Source organism: Hemitrygon akajei, chromosome 18 (assembly GCF_048418815.1).
Source record: "Hemitrygon akajei chromosome 18, sHemAka1.3, whole genome shotgun sequence".
Taxonomy (NCBI): domain Eukaryota; kingdom Metazoa; phylum Chordata; class Chondrichthyes; order Myliobatiformes; family Dasyatidae; genus Hemitrygon; species Hemitrygon akajei.
This window is the reverse complement of record NC_133141.1, coordinates 22,353,504-22,378,026: the sequence shown is the minus strand read 5'-3', so window position 1 is coordinate 22,378,026 and position 24,523 is coordinate 22,353,504. Positions and strand designations below refer to the sequence as shown.

The window sequence follows — 24,523 nt, the reverse complement described above, 5'->3', positions numbered from 1 at the left end:
TTTGGAGAACACGAGCTGAGTCCTGACAGAGCTTTCACGGCAGTGTCAGACATCTGGTCCACTGAATAGTGGAGCAAGGCTGATGGAGCAGTTAGACCATAAGGCACAGGAGCAGAATTAGGCCATTTGGCCCATCATGTTTGCTCTGTCTTTCGATCATGGCTAATTTATTTTACCTGTTAACCCCATCCTCTTGCCTTCTCCCTGTAACATTTGACACCCTACCTAATCAAGAACCTATCAAGCTCTGCTTTAAATATATCCATTAACCTGGCAATGAATTCCAAAGATTACCACCCTCTGCCTAAGGAAACTCCTTCTCATCTCTGTTCTAAAGTTAACAGGATCTGGGGTCTGAAGGTCCACCATTGACCTTGACCACTCATGTTAGGGCATTGAACTTGCAGCAATGCATTCAGGTACATGGGCTGGCCTGCTGGCCTTGACATCCTTGGATATGTGCTGCCTCTGCCTGCTGACCTTGTGTCTGTAGGGGCTCCTGGCCCTGTGGATACAGGACATTGCTCCTCCTCCAGAGTCAGGACCCAACATCTCCAGTGTTGTGCTACTTGTGACTGTTTCCAGGGTCAGATTCAATTCTTCATTGACTTCTACCATCTGATCCATCCACAGTGAAGCTCCCCTTTAAGAGATGAAGGCTGACTTGAAGCAGCCCAGGGTTAGCTTGCACTGGTACAGGACGATCGTGACACTGACAATCCTGCTGATCTTCCCAGCCAACAGTTAGCTAGCAGTCATGCAAAGTTGACACACCGAGTGTAGCAATCAACCATGCTCATCTCTGGGGGCTTTATGACTCACTTTGAGGGGGTTGGAGAGAACTGACCACTGGCTTCAGTATTCCTGTCCTTGGGAAGAAAGGGGGTCGTGAAACAAAGTAAGGAGTCACCATGATCACCAGCACTGTGTTCTGCCATTGCATAATGATGTTCCTCCACACTCACCTCCAGGAACTCGTCCAGACCAAGTTTGGTGAATTCAAACTGCAAGTGGACGCGGAAGTTCATGTCCTCAACAGAATGAACCACGATGTTGATGAACTGCATGCACGCCACCTGGCAGAGAGCATGGGGAAAGCAACAGACCTTAATGGCGATGTCAGAGTAACTTAACATGCAGCACTGAGTTGCAGAGTTAAAGACAAGTCTCATGAAGGTGTGAAATGCAACGTGGAAGGAGATTAAACGATAAATTTCAAATGGGACTTGGATAAATAATTGTGCTATAATCTTGGTACCTACACTACAATGCTTGTACCATTCTGTTGCTTTGCACTGCCGCTGTATATAATGTTGTATTTATTATTACTTAAGAATACAGTTTACTCTGTAAGCTTCATACAAGCAAAGACTTTCATTGCACTCTGATGCTTACGGAAATAAATTAACCTGAATATAAATCAATAAAGGAAAGGAAATTGAAGGCTGTATGTCTCATTGCACCATTTTCTCAAAAGGATTAGCACAGGCACAAGTGCTAGGATGACCTTCTGCCTTGCTGGAAGGGTCCATGGTCCTATGATAATTATTAATTTGTGTACTATGTTTCCAATCCAAAGGCTCGTATCCTCCTACACATATTGTAAATTGGATGATAACAACCTACAAAATGAAAGGATTGGAAACAGAGTACATGATATTAATAACAAATTGGTCAACATTGATACAGTATAAGCTGGATGGCGGTGTAGTGGCATGTGTTCCGGACTTCAAGGTTCAAATTCAGCCGGCTCCTTGCACGCTTTCAGTCCATACTGGGTTGAATGTCAAGCTAGCAACTCGGCCTCGTAATTAAACAAAAAGACAAATTCGAAAGAAATGGCAAAGTTGCCACAAGGCGCAGCATTGATATAAACTACAAATCTGAATGTTTAAATAATAAAACATGCTACTCTATTTAAAGTAAATAGAGGACATTAACAGACTGTGTTAATCACTCCACCCTTTTGGTCAGTTCTGAACCAACCCCATCTCCAGCTCAGAACTCAACTCTTACTCCTGCCCGCCAGTGAAGCAAGAGATGATCAGATTCACCCTTCTACAGATCCACAAACTCTCCATGTACTGCATCTGGAAGGCACACTTGCTTACATTACTGCTAATGAAATCTTAATCATACGACACCACGTCTAATCTATTGGATCCTTCCATTCTCACTGACAGCCCATGTAGCCCTCACAGTAGTGACAGCAAATGGCAGCACAGGTTTCAAGATTCAAGGTTCAAGTTGGTGGTTAATGCCTTTTGCATTAACAACCAACACATCTGAGGGTGTGCTGGGGGCAGCTACGAAGTTGAAAACAGTTCTTCCCACCTACGTCCCCACATGCTTCTTGGCCAAGCTTTTGGTCATCTTGAATTGTCCCATCCCAATTCTGTAACTATTTCTTTCGTGCAAAAGTGCAAGTAGTTGTTACTGAACTCCATTCTAGCTTTTATCCAACCAGAAAACCTTCACAAAGATACAGAATTTCCTAATGAATATCTCTGCTTCCCATATTGCAGCCTTTTTTGGCATGAATCCTCACGAGAGGCAAATAAGAGCCAGAAAGTCATTGATTGACAGCCCCCTGTCCCATCCAAAGCTGGAATAAGGAGAGGACCTTTCCAAACCTCACCATGAAATCTATGTTGGTGTCTTCATTCCGAAAATATTCCATCAGGTTCTCGAAGCGATGCTTTTCTTTGCACACCTAAAAATTAAAGAACCAGGATTAGGGTGCAAACTTGTAAGCAGGACAATTGTCCCTCTTGTGTTTGTTCTCATTGTCACCCATAATTTAGCTTCACTGGCAACTATCCCTTTGATTCAGTCCATATCTTCACTGCCCTCAGTCTAACTCCATGTGGACTTATCCAGCTCAGAGGGGCGGAGAATGAGAATAAATACATCATTTCCCAAAAAGACGGCCTATGCTATTGAACACACGTAGCATTAAGATAAAGCTTCTAGCAATATTATAGCATAGGATTAGGTATTTCGGTGTTTCAGGGCAGGGTTTGAAGTCAGGGTGACCTACTCATTAATCCATGGCTCAAGGGTATGTCTTGGGAGATCAAAGTGCAGGGTTTGTTTAAGGGATAAGTGCATTTCTGTTATTCTATTACGGGGCACTGAATACACCAGTTCATTATAGGGACTAATTTCATTCCTGTCTGCCTGTCAGACCAATTTATTTTGGAAGGTTCACTTTTATGTCTGCCTGTATTTATCTTAATTATATTTGGGTCATACCATTTAGTAATTGGATCTGTAATTTTTCAATCCAATATCTCTCTGAACAATTATGACCTGAAACCTAACCCGAACAGGGATTTGAGCCATTGGACCTCAGATTAAAAGTCTGATCTTCTATCATCTGAGGGTTAGGATTAGGTTTGACCTTTACTATTTCTTAGCCAAAAAGAAAACAGATCAACGTAAGAGAGAGAGGGAAAGCTAATGTTTGTCATACCCCCTGACATATGAGCTGCAGTCCTGTTGAAGGAAAGCAATAAATTCATATCCTACCTGTGGTTAAACTAGGAAAACTGATTAGCATTGATCCTGATTAATGTAAAGCTGAAGAACTGGGGGTAGCACAATGATACAGTTTGTAGAGCTGCTGCTTCATAGCTCCAGTGACCCAGGTTCGACCCTGACCTCCTGTGATAAATGCATCAGGCTGCATGTTCTCCCAGTGACCAAACAAGTTTTCTCCAAATGCTCTGCTTTCCTCCCACATTCCAAAGTTAATTGGCTAATGTTAATTGCCTCTAGTACATGAAAAACAAAAAAAAACTACAGATGCTAGAAATCTGAAATAAAAATAGAAAATGCTGTGTCTGTGGAAGAGAAACTGAGTTAAGGTTTCTGATTAATAAACCCTCTAACAGAACTGGGAAAGAGTAAAACAAAACTTGTTTCTCTCTCCCGGTTCTGATGAAGTGTCTTCAACCTGAAATGTTAATTCTGTTTCTCTTACCAGAGATGTTGCCTGACCTGCTGAGTGCAGCCAGAATTGTCTGTCTTTATTTATATTTGCCCCTAGTGTAGATGACTGCAGGAGAATCAGAGAGATGAGGGAGAATAGGTTGCTTGGAAATAAGTTGAAAAATCAGATTGTTTTGTGAGCTTGGCACGGACTTGATAGGCCAAGTGGCCTACTTCCTTCTTCTATGTTGTAGAAGAATATGAGAACTTTGGGCAAATAAACAAGAGCACAGAGTAGGAAGGAGAACTTTAATGTAATGAAGCTCAACAGGCTACAACCAGTGTGTACTGCAGCAGACACACTCGTCTCCTACGTGCCCAGGTCTTTGGAAGGAAAACCTGCCTGGCATTGATATAAATGGTCACTGGCGGCAGCACCAGAGACAGCCAGACCTGATGGACTGCCTGTGCAGGCTTCACATTTGTGTCCTTGATGCTGAACCTGTATTGTGGCTGCCCTAATTTGGCTAGAAGATAATAACATGTGCATCAGATACCAATGTTCCGAACTCCACCAGCACCATCACTTCCTCAGCATATCTCAGGGAACCTCCACTGCTCCATACAAAAGCATTGCAGGAAGGACATAACGGCACTGGGAGAGATACAGGCGGGACTTACAAGGATGTTGCTGGGGGTGGAGAGCTATAGTTAAGAGGAGAGACTGTCTAAGCTGGGCTTGTGTCCCCAAAGCAAGAGGAGATTTAAAAAATGTAAAACACACAAAATGCAGGAGAAACTCAGCAGGCCAGGCAGCATCTACGGAAAAGAGTACAGTCGTCATTTCAGGCCAAGACCCTTCAGCAGGACTGGAGGAAAGAAGATGAGGAGTCAGAGTTAGAAGGGAGGGTTGGAAGAAACCCAAGGTGATAGGTGAAACCGGGGGGGGGGGGGGGGGGTGAAGTAAAGAGCTGGGAAGTTGATTGGTGAAAGAGATGCAGGGCTGGAGAAGGGAGAGTCTAATAGGGAGGACAGAAGGCCATGGAAGAAAGAAAAAGGGGGGAGGAGCACCAGAGGGAGGTGATGGGGAGGCAAGCAGATAAGGTGAGAAAGGGAAAAGGGGCTGGGGAATAGAGAAGGGGGGGGGGGCATCACCGGAAGTTTCAATGTTCATGCCTTCAGGTTGGAGGCTACCCAGACGGAATACAAGGGATGATTGATATGTTCATGGCCTAAGGTAGGAGTCAGTTTTAGAAAGCCTAGCACATTTATTTTTCAACATAGTCCCCTCCTACATTTACACACTTAGTCCAGTGGTCGTGGAGCATACGGATCTTGGACCTCCAGGAAGTGACCACAGATTGGTGATTGATAAGTTCATGGCCTACAGTAGAAGGAGATGAGTTATACAGCTCTCGTTACATGCACCTGCAGGTCAACTCACTGAGTGATTATGCAGAAAGTTTGATGTTAATAACTCATCGCCTTCTAATTTAGGCCTGAAACTTATCAATCACCCCGATGAGTTATTAATTGATGAGTTATTAACTTCAAACTTTTTACATAATCACGCAAAGAGTTGACCTGCACGTGCATGTAACGACAGCTGTATAACTCATCTCCTTCTACCGTAGGCCACAAACTTATCAATCATCCCTGCTGTGGACATATTCTGGAGGTCCAAGATCCGTATGCTCCACGACCGCTGGACTAAGTGTGTAAACGTAGGAGGGGACTATGTTGAAAAATAAATGTGCCAGGTTTTCTAAAATTGACTCCTTCTACCTTAGGTCACGAACTTATCAATCACCCCTCGTATAATGTGCTGCTCCTCCAACCTGAGTGCAGCCTCATCGCGACGGTAGAGGAGGCCGCGGATTGACATGCCAGAATAGTTGCATTTGTACAGGGCACTGGTGAGACCACACCTGGAGTATTGTGTACAGTTTTGGTCTCCAGGGTTAAGGAAGGACATCCTGGCTGTAGAGGAAGTGCAGTGTAGATTCACGAGGTTAATTCCTGGGATGTCCGGACTGTCTTACACAGAGAGGTTAGAGAGACTGGGCTTGTACACGCTGGAATTAAGGAGATTGAGAGGGGATCTGATTGCAACATATAAGATTATTAAGGGATTGGACAAGATAGAGGCAGGAAATATGTTCCAGATGCTGGGAGAGTCCAGTACCAGAGGGCATGGTTTGAGAATAAGGGGTTGGTCATTTAGGACAGAGTTAAGGAAAAACTTCTTCTCCCAGAGAGTTGTGGGGGTCTGGAATGCACTGCCTCGGAAGGCAGTGGAGGCCAATTCTCTGGATGCTTTCAAGAAGGAGCTAGATAGGTATCTTATGGACAAAGGAATCAAGAGATATGGGGACAAGGCAGGAACTGGGTATTGATAGCAGATGATCAGCCATGATGTCAGAATGGCGGCGCAGGCTCGAAGGGCCGAATGGTCTACTTCTGCACCTATTGTCTATTGTCTATAATAGGAATGGGAAGTAGAATTAAAATGGGTGGCCACTGGGAGATTATAAGATGCATGGGTGCAGAGGTCTTAGATAATTGGTGAAAGGATTGGAAGGGATTTGGAGCAGACTCAATGGGACGAATGGCCTAATTCTACTCCTATGTCTTATAGGAATTTGGAAAGATACTTCAAGCAAAGCTTGGTGGTGCCTATGACTCACCATCAGGCTGACGGAGGATGAAACTGTCACCTGGGTGACCTGGCCATAAACTGCCTGGTAATGGACTAAGAGTAATCTAAACAGTTCCTCTTTTGGTTGTCATTGACAAAATGGTTTCATCTGTGCAGTGAGCATCTCTGATTCTATAATGCTGATTATGAACAGCATCTTCTCCTGTTTCCACTGAATGCAGGATAGATGGGCATTGTAAATTTCATTGTGAGCAGTTTTGGGCCCCATATCTTGGAAAGGATCCTGAGACTGAAGGGGCTTCAAAGGAGGTTCCCAAAAATGATTCCAGGATTGAATGGCTTGTCATATGAAGAGTGTTTGATGGCTCTGGGCCTGTATTCACTGGAATTCAGAAGAATGAGGGGTGACATCATTGAAACCTATTGAATGCTGAAAGACCTCAATAGAATGAATGTGGAGAAGATATTTCCTGTGGTGGGAGAGTCTGAGACCAGAGGACACAGTCTCAGAATAGAGGGGTGTCCTTTTAGAATGGAGATGAGGAGGAATTTCTTCAGCCAGAGAGTGGTGAATCTATGGAATTTGTTGCTACAGGCAGCTATGGAGGCCAAGTCTTTACATCTATTTATGGCAAAGGTTGATAGATTCTTGATTCGTCAGGGAACGAAGGGATGCAGGGTAAAGGCAGGAGATTGGAGCTGAAAGGGAAAATGGATCAGCCAGGATGAAATGGTGAAGCAGACTCGATGGGCCAAATGGCCTAATTCTGCTCTTATATCTTATGGTCACATTGGGCGTTCCAACCAGTGACGACTGATAGGTCTTACCCAGGCGAGAGATGGGAAATCCATCCCTCAAGGTCGTCAAATCATAGCCACACCATGCACCGGCCAGCAGAAGCACCCACCTCTCTCCCACTTTCTCACTGGGGACAGGATTGGTAGCAGGAAGGATGAGGTTAGGGTCCCTGCCCTTGCTCCCCCTTCAACACAGACATCAGCACTGAGACATTGGGAATTCCTGAGCTCGTATGCAAATTAAAGCTCTTGTACCTCTTTGAAATGGTCGAACGCAGAGAGAATGATTTCGTGCCCTCCTCTTACAAGGCAGACTGCCGCAAGTAGCTCCAGTACCAGGGCTTTGGTTCTGCAAAATAAAAGAGGACCTTCTTTACAACTGGAGAACAGCAAGTGGCATACACAAAGAGGCTATCATGTTCACACCCCAGCAGTCAGGCAGTTCCATGGGACAATGACATTGGGGTTAACAACTATTGCAAAATCATCACCTTCAGTGAGTCCCCAACAGACCAGGCAGGAGGTAAGGAATCACCAAAAGAGGTGTGAGATTTGGGAACCAGAAGCACCCCACCCCAGCCACACCTTCTCACCAAAAATCACTCACAAATATCCTACAAGGTTTGCAGCTAGATTATTCCCTGAAGATGGAATCTCATGTGGATAGGGTGGTGAAGAAAGCTTTTGGTATGCTGGCCTTTATAAATCAGAGCATTGAGTATAGGAGTTGGGATGTAATGTTAAAATTATACAAGGCAGTGGTGAGGCCAAATTTGGACTGTTGTGTACAGTTCTGGTCACCAAATTATAGGAAAGATGTCAACAAAATAGAGAGAGTACAGAGGAGATTTACTAGAATGTTACCTGGGTTTCAGCACCTAAGTAACAGAGAAAGGTTGAACAAATTAGGTCTTTATTCTTTGGAGTGTAGAAGGTTGAGGGGGGACTTGATAGAGGTATTTAAAATTATGAGGGGGATAGATAGAGTTGACGCGGACAGGCTTTTTCCATTGAGAGTAGGGGAGATTCAAACAAGAGGACATGAGTTGAGAGTTAAGGGGCAAAAGTTTAGGGGTAACACGAGGGGGAACTTCTTTACTCAGAGAGTGGTAGCCGTGTGGAACGAGCTTCCAGTAGAAGTGGTAGAGGCAGGTTCGATTTTGTCATTTAAAGTAAAATTAGATATGTATATGGACAGGAAAGGAATGGAGGGTTATGGGCTGAGTGCAGGTAGGTGGGACTAGATGAGAGTAAGCGTTCGGCACGGACTAGAAGGGCCGAGATGGCCTGTTTCCGTGCTGTAATTGTTATATGGCTATAATCAGAAGGAACGCTGGCAGAGTCCGAAGGGAAGATGATACCTCAGTGACAGGGGATGGAGGAAAAGGCCAGGACTGGGAACCTTGTCCGTTGCATCCGCCCATCACAGGAGGCTTCAGTGCCAGAGTACAAGTGGGAAAATTCCTTCCGGCCTTTCAACTGCAGTAGCTGGGCGGTTAAGCCTAAGGATCTCTGTGTGACTGCCCACCTGTGTCACTTTGGTGACTCACTAGCAAGTGCTACAGTGCCAAAGTTGGCACCTCCCCCCTCTCGCTAAAGAGCAGGACTTTGCACATTAACCATTTAGCAGCCAATAACTCCCTTATATAGTTACGCCAAAGGCAGCATTTATTGCCCTATCCCTAACTGACCACCCTCTTGACCCACTGTACTCCTTCCCATGAAGGCGCGGTTGGGGAAGGAGTTCCAGGGCTTAGACCAAGTAGTGATGAAGGAATAGCAACACACTGTATTTCCAAGGGAAGATGGTGTGTGAGTGTAAGGGGAACCTTTGAATGGTGCTGTTCCCCTATACCATCCTAAAGAGTGAGCACTGGGGAGAGAGATCAGACAGCACCAAAAATGTCACCCCCCCCCCCCACCTCCCATAACCTCAGTTTGCACTTTCCAAGGAGGACAAGGGAAAGAGGACACTTGATTTTTTAAATTTCTATACTGATTGAGAAGCTGCCTGAGTATGTTGGTATGAAAAATTGTCTTCACGGTGAGGCTCAAGGTGTTGGTTTCTTACCTGGGATTTTTGTTGTTCAGGCTGAGTGCAATTTCATTTACTGCGTGTGGGTGTGACATGACTAAATTGAAGCCATACTGAAAAACAGAAGGGAGAATGGGAAGAGATATCATTAGATCATCATAAGACCCCTCTATTTTACTGAATTAAACTTTTGCAAAGATTGGGCAGAGCCAATAGACAGATGTCCATTGCAATAGCATGCATTGTGGATGGAAAACAGGCTCTTTTACATATATTGTTTAGAACGCATAATGCTGTTTCAGTTAATCAGAAGCTTTGAGAAGTCCCAGTTTAAATTTGCCATACCTGGTAGTTCATGACAGCCCTCAAACACATGATACAGAGGTGGACATCGTCCTTCTGGCTCACGAGTCTGGAATTCTTCAGAAATTTCCTGTCAGGCAGAGTGTTGTAGCTGTGGAAAACACTCAGTGTTACTCCAGTCACCAACGGATGGGCTGCATACCCACCATAACATAGCCACCAGGACCACCTTTTCCAGATGGTGACAGGGCAGTGATTCCCATTCCTCTGGCAACCTAGATGACTAGAACAAAACTGTGTTAAAGATTTCCACACTAAAACGCTTTGCTAATGCTTGCAGTCAAGATCACACACAAAGTTTGGGCTGCTTAGGTGAGGAATACAATAATTTGCTTTAATATGGTGCCTCTAACATATCAAAATACCCCAACATGTTTCACATGAGCATCTCGAAACTGGAACAATAATGATAAGGACAAAAGCTCGTAAGAGACACAGGTCTAGGGAGGGGATCCAGAGCTTAGGAGAGTTACTAAAATCAGGAATTGAAGAAACTGCATTGTTACAGCACTGTTAATGACCTCAGGGTATCCCAAAGCTACTTATAGCCATTCAAATATCGTCAGTCGAAAGTGTAGTCACTCTGTAATACAGGGAATGCAGCATCTGGTTTCTGCATAGTAAGAACCCACAGTCATATAATCTGTAGTGATATTTTCACGAGGTTAGGGTACTGGGGAGGACTTCCCTTGTTGTTCAAAATGATGTAGCAAGATCTTGCACATCTGAGCAGGTAGTTCCTCTGTCTCATGTCCCATTTTTTGGAGACAACACCTTCAATGTTGCTGTACTCTCTCGGTGCTGCACTGGGTGTTCCAGCCTAAACTCTTCTGCTCAAGTTATTGAGTGGGTCTTGAGCCCATAGCTTTCTGATTAAAGAGAGATAATGCTACAAACTTTGCCGTAGTTGACACACCTCGAGGCCATAGCCCAAAGATCGAGAGGTGAAGGTTGGAAGAAGCTGCTTAAATACATCCCTCAGTCATCTGGGGTCCCAAACACTACAAGTCAAGAGCAACAACCCTACATACTGAAAAATTACAAGATTAATTCCTCTCACAAGTGGAACAAACAAGCCTGGTTGGAGCCAGAGCAAGAAAAGCAGTTGAGCTCTAATATCACTGCTTCAATGAAACCCAAACCAGGCAGCAAACAGGATTCGTCTTAATTAATTACCGTAGATTCCGGATTTTAAGCCGCTACTTTTTTCCCACATTTTGAACAGCTTTGAACTTTGCGGCCTTTAATCCGGTGCGGCTAATACATGATTTTTTTCATGCCGCCTCGTAAACATTTTGCCTCATAACAGTAGACCAATAAAATTGATGAGTAGTTCACAGAGGTCCAATGAAATTGTACGATAAATCAAGCGCACTTTCACAATTAAATTATTGTAAATCAGTCATTTGTACTCACCCTCATCAACATGGAAAACACTCGAAGCATTGTGCTGCCTTATGGCAGTTATTTAGTTTATAATATTTTCGCTTAGTAATTCATTTTCTAGTTAAAGTTAGAAGAGTTTTAACTATATTTGTTTTCTGTACTACATCGCGGGATGCTATGACGTCACACCCGGTTTCGCGGTGTCTTGTGGGAAAACGCCGTTTGTGAATAAACGGAAAGGAGGGGGTCGAGCGGCGGAGCGGCATCAGACCCGAGCGAAACGCTGCTTTTAAGTTAAAGGCGATCAATAACTTTTCCTGGTAGGCTGCAGTATATATATTTTTTACCAGTCGTTAGGAGATATTGGAATGTTGTTCAGTAAAGAAGTATACGCAACGTATATTTAAAAGTAGCTGCGTTACGGGCACGGTTCGAAAAAAAGCATTTGCAATATGTATTTGTTTTTGTTACCATATGGATTTAATTAAAAGTTAAAAAATCCTCACGTGTAATATCTTTCTGTGTAAATATCTCATATTACAACGTGGGACACCTGCGGCCGAAAATCCGGTGCGGCCTTTACAATTAAAAAATTGATTTTATTTCTAAAATTAGAGCCAGCGGCTTTTAATCAGGTGCGCTCTGTAGTCCGGAATCTACGGTAATAGGAATTGCTTTAATAATTCGGAGTTGTCTAGGCTCAATGCAATTTACGGCTTCATTTTACAAGCAGAAAACCAAATCCAACATTCAATGCTTCTGCCTTCTTGCATTTTGTTGAGGAATTTCTCATGTGTAGGGTGAAGCAGCTAGGAGTTCCTGGGACAGAGACAGGCAAGAAATCTTTGGAAAATAGAAACAGCCCAAGAGTAGCAGGAGAATCCTCTTCTGTCCTCTCGGGTTTCGTTGTTTTCCTATTCAGGGTACAGATTTGCACGATGAGAAAAGGGGAAATACTCAGACACAAGACATTTTTTTTGGGAGTTGTAGCAACAAGGCTTAGGAAGTTGCTTTTAACAAGCATCGCAAGCGTGCTTTGAAAACAAGTGACAACATTTCAAAATCTGAGATAAGATGAAGAGGTTGGGTGGGCGAAACCTGGGAGGTGTAACCTGAGGGAGAGAAAGCAATGGGGTTGGTGATGTCTTGACAGAACCAAGGGTTGATTAACTCCTCGGCCTTTTACTGGCGAAGGCTCAACATCTGTCAGCATCAAGGTGTCACAGAGCTCGATGAGCATAAACCTGCTCAGCTAAACCTTCGTGATTAATCATGGGTCCAACGCTGTCAGGTCATTTGTTTGAATTACATTTTAGTGGAAAACCATGAGGACAAGCCCCTTCCTGGATCATTTCAGTGAACGGCCCCACACTGCTAACACAACATGGCTCACAGCAGTTCTGAGAGCAATCCGAATGGTGTCTGGCTTTACTTAATTCAAGCTCAGGATGTGACATCACCGGCAAGACCAGCATTAATTGCCCATCCCTAATTGCCCTTGAGAAGGTGGTGGTGAGCTCCCTTCACGAATTGTTGCTTTGCTTCTGCTCTCACACAGTGCTGTTTGGGAGAGAGTTTCAGGGTTAGACCCAGCTGTGATGAAAGACTGACGATAAATTTCCAAGTCAGGACAGTTTGTGACTTTGAGGGGAACCTGAAGGTGGTAATGCTCCCATTTGCCTAGAACTTTTGTCCTCCTTCATTTACAGAATAGCAGGTTTAGGAAGTGCCGTCAGACTAGCTTAGGTCAATAGCTATTCTAGTTTCGCCACCAAGGCACCAGTGGTGGAGGGAGTAAGTGCTGGATGGGGTACGACTTAAGTGGAACTGACTCAAGCTCTGCCTCAACTTTCTAAATGGTGATGTTAAGGGTTGAACAAGTACTTCTGTCAGGCTAGCTAGGAACAGAGAGCTGCAAGCTGCTGGGGAGTGGTGTTGCTTATTTAATTATTATTTAATTGGACAGCTTTCCCCTTCATTGCTCATCGGGCTGTAGACCGTAAGACTGGACAGCACCTTGTGCTCTTTCCCGACACATCCCATTACATACCATCAGCTTGATGGACGTTGAACTAAGCAGGCAAAAGGATCAAAGCCAGAGAGTGTCACCGTGTCTGCCAGTGGCGGATGCTCACGAAAAGGAACAGCTGCCCGTGCCATATGATTGGTCGAAGGGAAAATGACCACCCATAGACAATTAGTCAATTGAGCAGTCATGATCCATCAATGTGCCCCCTTGTTGCACCACCAGAATATCTAAAGACATGACCATATGTTGGAAGGAAAACATAACGGAGAGAGCAGGAAAAGAAAACACACGCTGCGTAAAACTGGAAGGTCATAAATAACCCATCACTGTCATCTCCCTGGAATTTAATGTCATGATCTCAAAAACCAAAACCACAATTATAAACTTCACAGTGGTGCCAAAACAACCATTGGAGACCCACCTACGGCCAAACACAGGTCTTTTGAGCACACGGCCATTGGAATTGAGGAATTCTGGGGGAAACGGTGCAGAATGACTGACCTGAGTGCCTATTTTGATTGGACTTTGCAGCGGACTCCCTACCCATGCTGCTGAATGCCTTTGCAGGCCAGCTTAACGTTACAGGAGCCAGCTGTGCAGGACCGAGACCCAGGGGTTGCGCAGAAGCTGATGATTGTTCGGTAGCTGTTACTGCTACTAATTTCACTTGTACTGAAAGATAGTCAGGCTCTTCCAATTTTAAGCCAAGCACGGACTCCTGCTCCATAGAAGGCACACATGAAATTGCACCACATGAAATAATTTCAAATATACTCTGACGTTTAAAACAATCGGAGCAAGTCGGCATGAACTTTGGGTCGGCTCAGTGCAATCCGAACTTGGCTTCTATGGGTGGGTGTACACAAAGGCTGATAGAACGAAAGGGGAGCGCGAGTCAGGACGGTGCACAGTAGCAGGCCCACCTTCTGCACAGCAGTTCACTCCAGCAGATTATGAGGCACCAACATTCAGAAATATACCGTCAAGACATTACTGCAACACTCTCCAACACTAACCACCCCCCCCCCCCACACCCAATGCTGGGGAGGGAGAATGTGGGAGGAGGCTGAGTCAGAACGTTAATTGGAAGAAATATGCTGTGAAGCAACCACTAGGAATTGAGTTGCTTAACATTAAAAGGCTCACAGCATAGCACCTGGCCCTTTGGACCAGAAGGTCCACACCAAACATGAGAGACACTTTTACATGAATCGGGCACTAATCCCTATTTTGTTCTCCTCACATTCCCATCAATTCCCCCCCTCACATTCTTCAACTCACTTACTCACTAGAGACAACTTACAATGGCCAACTGGCCTACCGACCCACACCCATTTGGAATGTGGGTGGAAACTGCACCAGCCAGGGAAACCCATGCGGTCACAGGGAGAACATCCAAACTCCACACAGAGAGTGCTGTAGGTCAGTATTGAACCAGGATCTGTGGAGCTGCCAGTAGCAGCTCTACACCGGCACCACCACCGTGCCTCCTGTACACTTGGGGAGATTTGTTTTCTCCCAGCATGTGATGCAATGCTTCTGAGCAGTATAAGATACTTCTCAGGGAAAGCAGTATTAGCATAATTCCAAACATAAGAAAGTCTGCAGATGTTGGAAATCCAAAGCAACACACACAAAACGCTGAAGGAACTCAACAGGTCAGGCCATGACATTTCAGGCCGAGACCCTTTTTCAGTCTTCAAGAAGGGGTGTCAGCCAAAACATCAACTGCTTACTCTTTTCCATAGACATTGCCTGATCTGCCGAGTTCTTTCAGTGTGTGTGTGTGTGTGTGTGTGTGTGTGTGTGTGTGTGTGCGTGCGTGCGTGCGTGCGTGCGTGCGTGCGTGCGTGCGTGCGTGCGAGTGTGTGTGTGTGTGTGTGTGTGTGTGTGTGTGTGTGCGTGTGTGTTGCTTAGTATAATTGCAAAGCATCAAAGGCCAAGAACCTAGAAGAGAGACAAAAAAAATCTTCAAGTTAAACATGCGGGATGTACAAGAGCTCTTTCCCAAGGCAACTGCAATACAAAGTTCATTACTGATTGGCTGGAGGTTTTGTTGAGCCCACGTTCCATGAAGTGGCAGGTATCGGCACAAAACTTCAGCAGCACGTACAGAAGGCAACAGGCAAGTTATCAGCACATTGTAAAGCCAAGATTCCAGGGATGCAATGGTTTAACTCCTACTCACTTCCGTCCCCTTTGGGGTTAGCGAGGTTCAATACTACTCCTCACTTCATGGTGGATCACTGGCAGTGGCCCTGTCCCTTTAAATGATCTGTCAAACTGGAAGCACAATGGTTTTGACTAGCAGCTTGAGAAGGTGACGAAACCGTTTTTCATAAAGCCAAGTATTAAAAAAATTGTAGTGCAGCCTCCATTTGTCTTGAAGCTTGACAGTGCTTATATAAACACATACCACACATAAACCACACACATACTGTACATAAATATACATTAAAACATGTTTTAAAGGAACATTGCCACTTTTAGTGTCCAAGTGTTTGCATTTTGCTGGATCTGGAGTAGGTGGATCACTGGGACTGACATTCCACTACAGTCTTGATAAGTGCAAGCATTTCATTAGTGTCCTTTGAACTTTGTGTTCATATCAGTGATGCACTCATTCCTTTATGTTTAATACAGGGAATAATGAGATCACTTGTCTTATGTTGCAGCTCTGGTGTCTATTCCTGGAGGTTTCAATACAAGACCTTCCAACCCTCAACTGTTCTAATCGCCATGCTCACTGTCATTCAAAAGGGTGGCTAGGGGCAGGCCATCAGGGACTGGAGCACTTTCAAGGAAGCAAAGGAGGGATTTATGGTTCTGGAAAGGGCTGCCCTTGGAAAAAATTCTCCTGCCCTGCCCCAGTCTGGTCTCTTTTTAAATGCCCTCTCAGTCAAGCATAATTAAAAATGTACAAAAATGTTGGCATTGCCAGTGATGCCACATCATGAGAATGATAAGATCTTAAAAAAAGATCAGTCAAGATGAATTCCCTATCCAAAGGGATGAGCTGCTAAGTAGGTTCAGGACAGAGTAATAGATCATTTGATATTAGGGGAATCAAGGAAATGAGGGTGGTGGAGTAAAGTAGGGTCAGCCTTGATCTTATTCAGTAGCAGTGCATGTACAAAGGGATGAATGACCTTCTCCTGCTTCTTTTGGGACAGCCACTCTGATGCTGGCAAAGCAACACTTCCTTTACTGATGCGCCCTTTCAGGGAGAACTGTATTTACGCATGGTCTTATCAGTGGGTTCACTTTGCTTTGCTGCACGATCGCCCAGGGTGCTTGGAGTGGGGAGAGAAAATAAAAGGAAATGTTCACTTCAGATTGCCATGCTGCTCGCCATTGGTAGTGCCCTGACAGCCAGAATGATGGGCGTGTCCTCACTGGCTGCCACAAAGTACCCATGTGCGCTCCAGGTGCTTGTGCTAAATCTTTGCTCCTCGCCAAGGCCAGGGCTGGACTGGTGAATCTAGCACAGCGGGTGAGTGAAAAGAGCAGAGTGCGCTCACAGAAGGCCTCCCTTTACCTCGCCGTTTGAGCCACCAGTCTGGGCTGTTAAAATAACTGCAAGTCTATTGATGCGCAAGTGCTGAATCCATGGACTGATGTTGTTCTTCTGAATAATCTAAATCTGTGTAAAACCGTCGAGGCACCCGGTGTACACTCAAGCTGAGAAGCAGTGTAGGGACAAATCAAAACTAAAGCTCTCTCCAAGAAAAGACCTCAGTTTCAGCAGTACGTCCTCTACTGAAACACTGTGAGGCTTATTTTCTGTTTGTTTCTGTTTGGCTTCTAAGAAGTAAAAACTGATAAATAGGGAAAATTTTACTTTGTGAACTTTATGTCTACAAGGACACGGATTGACGTGACCCAGGTCCGGTCCTCAAGATGCTGACATCAGCTTGGCCTGAAAATGAACCCAGATACTGAAGTATAATCTACAGCAGTGATATTTACTGAGAGGCTGCAAGCAAGCTAACAGCACTTTCATTGAGCTTTGAACAATAATCCTCTCATTTAGTATTCACTTTTTCAGTTTTGGGCAAAATCCACATTTATTGCCAGTCCGAAATTGCTCTTGAGAGGTTGGTGTTGAGCTGGCTATGACTGAGTGGCCTACCAGTGCATTTAAAGGTCAACCACATTATTGAGCCTGGAGTCACATACAGGCCAAACTCAGCAACGATGGCAGATTTCCTTCCTGGAGGATATGAGTGACCAATTGGATTTTTTTACATTAATCAGGTAGCGTTTATGGTCAGCATTACTGCGACTGGTTGTTTCTCCAAATTCAGACGATTAACTGAATTTCAATTGTACAGCTGCTGAGGCGGCACTTAATCTCAGGTGTCAGGATTCGTTTTTTTGTGCGGGAAGGAAGTGAGTAGGTGACGGCGCTCATTCTGTAGCTGAACCTAGTACTCATTGCATCCCTGGCGTCTGTTAGAAGCCGAGCCGTACATACCGTAGGATAGATTGCCTGGCAGAGCGAGAGAGGCTGTTGCTGAAAGCCAGGGGCAGGACATTGCTCTGGTGCAAATCTTCTATAGACCTGCCCCAGGGTTTTGACTTGTCGAGTGCACCATCATCACCATTCTCCACAAGGTCAAAGTCAAACCTAGGTCACAATGGGATAAAAATCTCTTTTGGTCACCCCCATCCACAGTCAGTTAACATGTTTCCCCTTTGAGGACAGAAGCTTCCATCCATCTTCTTCCATTATACCAACAGGAAGAGAATACACATTCATTAAAATGGTTGCTGCTAGAAGTTTAGGTGAGGATCAAGGAGATAGCCAAGGTGGGATTTTCACTTTGGAACAGTTGTATCTGCTTTTGGACCTTGCTGTCATAACACCAATTCCAGCACTGTATTTCTTACCAGTGGTCATGCCCCAAGAATAAAACCCTTAGAACCGTGCCCTGGAAAGAGCCAGTTCCTGGCAGATGGGCTTCCAGCAAAATCTACATTGCAGCTCAACTCCGCCTGGTGATAGATGCCAATTTCAATGGGGCCCAATTTCAGGGGAAAGGGAGATGTACAATAGGGGACTCACGTCCCAGTGCAACCAAAGGCAAATTTCTACCCACTGGCCATTTCCGACGCGCAAAATGTGCCCGAGGGAGCTTCCACTGTGGAAAAGCATGGAAATATGGAAAGTTGGTACATCGACAGCAGCAGCTGGGTGGTATTGGGCACTTCGGAAACAAGGCACGTTCAAGAGATCTGGTTACTGAAAGCATCGAAGAATGGTGAGAGGCTGCAAAGATGAAATGAAAACAGAGCAGTAAAACAAATGTCATTAGTAGTTAGTAAGCCCTCTGGAAACGAAATCCAAGCAAATTTACCAATGTAAGCTCACACAAACTTGCTCTTTCTGTGGGCTGTTTGGGAGAAAAGTCTGTGGAGGCTGCACAGAAAACTTAATCTCCAGCTCCTGACAAACAAAGCATAATGTTCTGATTTAAGATGTACATGAAAGAGCTGCCAATTTTGAGGGATGCACCTCTCCACCTCTGAGTTTTGCTGATAAACCAGTGAGTGTAAAATGTAACCCGATTAAGAATCAACTCGTCTGGATTTGGCAAACCAGAACGTGGATAGCTCCAAAACCCTTGGTATGTGGCAAGCATTGATCTGTGTTGTATTTCACGCCCAGAGGGTCATTGGTGGGAGGCCTGTTTTATAGAGAAAGGTTTTATTGCTGGAATTGTATCTGTTGGAATTTAGAAAAGTGAGAGGGAACTTGGTTGAAATGTATTACACCCTTGAGGGGGCTTGATAATGTCGATGCAGAAAGCACGTTTCCTCTTGTGGGAAAATTTAGAACTAGGGGTCACTGTTAAATATAAGGGGCTGCCCATTTAAGACAGAGCTGTTTGTGAGTCTTTGGAACTCTCTTCCTCAAAGGGTGACGGAAACAGAGTCTTTGAATATTTGTACTGCACAGGTAGTGAGGTACTTTATAGGGGTGAAAGGTTACTTAGGTTGAATGGTACTGTAGAGTTAACTTACAGACAGATCAGCCACGATCTTACCAAATGGCAGATCGATCTCGAGGGGCCAAGTGGCCTAATTGATAGACTTCCATGTCTGTCACCAAAGTGAGGAAAGTTAACATGGAAATCTGCTGTGGTGAAAGTCACTGGGGGGAAGCCCAAGATGGATAAATGCCCCACGGTAGATGTGAGATGCCCAGCTGCACAGAGTGTAGCTGGGATCTGTTCACAGATGGTGAATCCTACATGGTGAGAGCAGAAGCCTGGCCGGAGATGGATACCACAATTTACACTGCAATTTACATATAAAATGCCACAGATGTGCAGAAAAGTAACACTCTCCTTGCTACTGGGCCACCCAGGAGGTAAGAGAGCACATTTCCACACAATTCACTTACCGCAAAAGTATTCAAGGGACTTTAAATTGTTTAGGTTGCCTTAATGAATCCACTCCTAACATCTGTTGTGCCCAACTTCTGGTGTTGAAAGATTTCAAGGACAGCAAAGATAAGAAATGAAAAGCAGAGAATGAAGTCTTTAACAGAACTGAAATTTAAAACATGATGCGTGAAACAACCAAGATGGATAAGTGTGATACCAGATAAATCTCCTCAAGCTACTTACATGACTGCACACTGTGCAAAGGAGAGATAGTCCACCAGGACATTGAGACCTTGGTTTTCATCGTTTAAAAATTCTCGAACCCACCTAGAAAAGAGTAAAATTGAATTAATTAATGCACTGTCAATGTTGTGTACATAGGCTGATTCTGTTCCTTTGATTTGGCACTATTACATGTGGCAGGAGTAAAGAATTATTAATATTTACCAGCGCAATATTGCTGTCTCCAACCCACCAGACTTGGGATAAACAGCCCGTGTGGGGAAAGGCAATCGTGAAACTTAGATCAGTACAGTACAGGAAGAGATCTTTCAGCCCATGATGTTTGTACTGACTGTGATGCCAAATTACACTAAACCTAGCGAGTTGCACGTGGTCAATACCTCTCCATCCCCTGCATTCTCATGTTAGCAACTAATAGCCATGGATTTCCCTCTACCACCACCCCAGGCAGCACATTCCGGGTATCTACCGCTCTCTGGGTAATAAAATTGCCCAACTTTCTGATCTCACTTTGAAGCTATTCCTCTCATTTCCTCTGGTATTTGACGTTTGACAGGTAATGATGTGGTCAAGGACCAACTTGCAATTCCTCCTTCTTTCTTTTATGACTCTCCACTCAACCTGCCTAGTGTGTTGCTTGTGGTGCCCTCTCTCTCCTTTCCTTACCCCCCTGGACACCGAGTGTGACACTGACATTGACACCTCACTCCACGCTAACCTTCAGGGCACGCACCCTTACCATCTCTTAGACCAACTATTTCGACTTCTGTAACATCATTTGACCATTCCTGTCTCTCTCATCTGCTGCTGAAACCTTTCCTACATCTTTTCTATTCATTAATCCAACACATTCTTGGCTGCCATCTATCAGTCTATCATCTATAACCTTACATAGCTCCTTAGTCTCAACTTAAATCAAATCTTATTCACATTAACTTACATTTACACAAAAGCTCAATTAAAAAAAAACTCTCATCCACATTTTTGAGTTTCTCCATAATCTCACCTCTCCATATTTCCAATCTCCTCCAGCTTTAAACCCCCCCCCCCCAATAGATCTCTATGATTGTCTGATTCTGGCCTCTCTAATTTGCCTGGATTTTAGACATTCCACTATTGGGAGCTATGCATTCAGCTGCAAGTGTCCCCTTCCTAAACACATCTGCCTTCTTTGGGATTTTCCTTTAAGCCTATATCAACTGATGTGTTATTCTACACTGTCATCATAAAGAGCATCCTCACATCAGCCATTACTGTCTGGTTTGGTGCAACATCCTCACAACATACAAAAGCTACAGTGAACTGTCAGGCCAGCTGAAGAGGACATTGGCTACAGTCTACCATCACTGCAGGACTTGTGTGTGGACACAACCCAACCAACAAATTGCCTTTTCCAAAAACTCCCTTCTGTAAAGTGCTATCGGGCTATTAAAACAAAAAATAACTTCACACCATCTTGACCATTCCTTCCCCCAGGAAGTTAATCTGATCAACCGTTCTAGTTAGCCTCCCCCCCACACCCGCTCTATCTATTACCCCAGTCACTGCACTGTACTGTCAACACTTCAAACTTCATTTTATAATGTTGTAAATTCATGCTGGCATTTATGTATGTCTGATTCCATATCCATACTTTAACCTCTAACTTTATTTTTATATGATTCTTTACTCTTTAATAACTGCTGAATGTTGTTTTGTTGCATGTCACTCCCTGACCAACACACTACAGCAAATTCCTAATACATAAATATGTATGCAGTGAATAAAGTTCTATTTGAATCCTTACAGTTGATCCTTAAGTGGAGATGGTACAAAGCACATGAATGCGTACTACATTTGTCTTAGACCATAAGACACAGGAGCAGAATTAGGCCATCTGGCCCAGCGAGTCTACTCCGCCACTCAATCATGGCTGATCCTTTTTTTCCTCTCCTCCTCAACCCCAGTTCCCAGCCTTCTCCCCGTAACCTTTGATGTCATGTCCAGTCAAGAACCTAGCAATCTCTGCCTTAAATACACCCAACGACCTGGCCTCCACAGCTGCATGTGGCAACAAATTCCACAAATTCACCACCCTCTGGCTAAAGAAATTTCTCTGGATTACTGTTTTGAAAGGGCACCCTTCTATCCTGAGGTTGTGCCCTCTTGTCCTGGACTCTCCCACCATGGGAAACATCCTTCCCATATCTACTCTATCTAGGCCTTTCAACATTCCAAAGGTTTCAATGAGATCCCTCCTCATCCTTCTGAATTCCAGCGAGTACAGACCCAGAGCCATCAAACGTTCCTCCTAAGATAACCCTTTCATTCCTGGAATCATCCTTGAAGAGGCTCCTCTGGACCCTCTTCAATGCCAGCACATCTTTACTAAGATGAGGAGCCCAAAACTGTTCACATTACTCAAGGTGAGGCCTCACCAGAGCCTTATAAAGCCTCAACATCACATCCTTATTCTTGTATTCTAGACCTCTTGAAATGAATGCTAACATGGCATTTGCCTTCCTCACCACTGTCCAAGTCCTTCTGCATCCTACCTGTTTCCTCAACACTACCTGTCCCTCCATCAATCTTTGTATCATCTGCAAACTTGGCAACAAAGCCATCTATTCCATCATCTAAATCATTTATATACAGCATAAAAAGAAACGGTCCCAACACTGACCCCTGCGGAACACCATTAGTCACTGGCAGCCAACCAGAAAAGGATCCTTTTATTCCCACTCGCTGCCTCCTACCAATCAGCCAATGCTCTAACCATGTTAGTAACGTTCCTGTAATACCATGGGCTCTTAGCTTGGGAAGCAGCCTCATGTGCGGCACCTTGTCAAAGGCCTTCTGAAAGTCCAAATATACAACATCCATTGCATTCCCTTTATCTATCCTACTTGTAATCTCCTCAAAGAATTCCAACAGGTTTGTCAGGCAGGATTTTCCTTGAAGGAAACCGTGCTGACTTTGTCCTATCTTGTCCCGTGTCACTCCATAACCTCATCCTTAACAATTGACTCCAACATCTTCCCAACCACTGAGGTCAGACTAACTGGTCTATAATTTCCTTTCTGCTGCCTTCCTCCTTTCTTAAAGAGTGGAGTGACATTTGCAATTTTCCGGTCCTCTGGCACCATGCCAGAGTCCAATGATTTTTGAAAGATCATTACTAGTGCCACCACAATCTCTAACGCTACCTCTCTCAGAATCTTGGGGTGCAGTTCATCTGGTCTGGATGACTTATGTACCTTTAGGTCTTTCAGCTTTTTGAGCACCTTCTCTCTTGTAACAGTAACTGTGCCCACTTCTCTTCCTTCACACACTACGACATCAGGCATACTGCTAGTGTCTTCCTCAGTGAAGACTGACACAAAATACTCTTTTAGTTCAGCAGCCATCTTCTTGTCCCCCGTTATTATTTCTCCTGCCTCATTTTCTAGCGGTCCTATATCCACTCTCACTTCTCTTTTATTTTTAACATACTTGAAAAAGCTTTTACTATCCACCTTGATATTATTTGCTAGCTTGCTTTCATATTTCATCTTTTCCTTTCTAATGATTTTTTTTAGTTGCTCTCTGTAGGTTTTTAAAAACTAACCCAATCCTCTATCTTCCCACTAATTTTTGCTTTGTTGTATGCCCTTTCCTTTGCTTTTACAATAGCTTTGACTTCCCTTGTCGGCCACGGTTGTACTATTTTGCCTTCTTTTCCTATGTACGAGGAACTATGCAAGTGAAAGATAATAAAGGAGATCTATCATCAGCTGACATTGTTGCATCATTGGATAAATACCCACAATGCATCTGTCCCAGAGGCAAGAGTCCAACATGAGAATGTGGAGTTACAAAGCATCAGCCATGATCTTTTTGAATAGGAACGCAGGCTTGAGGGGCCTACTTTTGAAGCTAATTTGTATAACGTTCCTGTGGAACATCTTGGTGGTTTGCTGACATTAAAGATGCTATAAAGTTGTTGGTTCATATTCAACCAAAGATTTTAAAAAAGGGAATAGGATGAGGAACCAGGATTACTCTGATGTAAACAGGATATTTAAACAGAAGTAGGAATGGAAGGACAGAGATCTTGGAAGGTCACAGTGCTGAAAGAGGGTGAGAGGGTGAGACCACAGAAGGATTTGACAAGAGCAAGAATTTGAGAAAAAGTTGGAGTCATTTAATTTTAACATTTAAAAAAGCCAACTGCTACAAGACAGACAAGACCTCTCCCAGAAGACACGGCTGGTTCTGGACTGCAAGCAGGAGCTCCTCCAGTACATCCTGCCTCTCTTGAACAATCACAAGTCTGTCCATTTTCATTATCGAGAACCAGCAATAGACTGTCTGTTCTGATTTGGAGGAAGCAGTTCATTTCCTCCCATCACCCCACCCCCACTGCTCCACCAGCTCACGCTAGCAAAGTGAAGCCCAGGAGCTGTTTTTCACATCTGTGCTGGCGCTGTGCACAGTGCAGTGTGCGGCCATTTAACTTCAGCCTGTTGATTCTGAATGCACCTATTGCCTAAAATAGCTGTGCCTGTAATGGGCAGGAAATGGAGGCCAAACATCAGATAGGATGTGTGCTGCAGGCAAGCCTGTTTTTTGTCATGTATAGATTTGGCATGACTTGGACTCACAGATGTTGCTGCAGTCCATTTTGATTTATTTGTTAAGAAGGAGAATTATCCCCTTCTTGGTTG

General features: G+C 44.3%; 1 protein-coding gene across 5 annotated transcripts in view; it reads right to left on the bottom strand.

The window, feature by feature from the left end:
* Positions 1 to 24,523, bottom strand: part of LOC140741182 (formin-like protein 3) — a 174,168-nt gene that overhangs the window by 57,522 nt on the left and 92,123 nt on the right. For 4 of the 5 annotated variants that reach the window (XR_012102021.1, XR_012102020.1, XM_073071057.1 and 1 more), the window contains exons 5-11: positions 19,839 to 19,922; positions 17,681 to 17,833; positions 9,771 to 9,879; positions 9,462 to 9,538; positions 7,646 to 7,739; positions 2,639 to 2,713; positions 966 to 1,076 (exon numbers count right to left, since the gene is read on the bottom strand). Coding sequence is in view for 3 of the 5 variants with exons in the window: in XM_073071057.1 (XP_072927158.1) it covers positions 966 to 1,076; positions 2,639 to 2,713; positions 7,646 to 7,739; positions 9,462 to 9,538; positions 9,771 to 9,879; positions 17,681 to 17,833; positions 19,839 to 19,922 (703 nt within the window). In the remaining 2 variants the exon portion in view is untranslated. The remainder of the gene's footprint in view (positions 1 to 965; positions 1,077 to 2,638; positions 2,714 to 7,645; positions 7,740 to 9,461; positions 9,539 to 9,770; positions 9,880 to 17,680; positions 17,834 to 19,838; positions 19,923 to 24,523) is intronic. The other variant, XM_073071059.1, reaches the window with a different exon arrangement.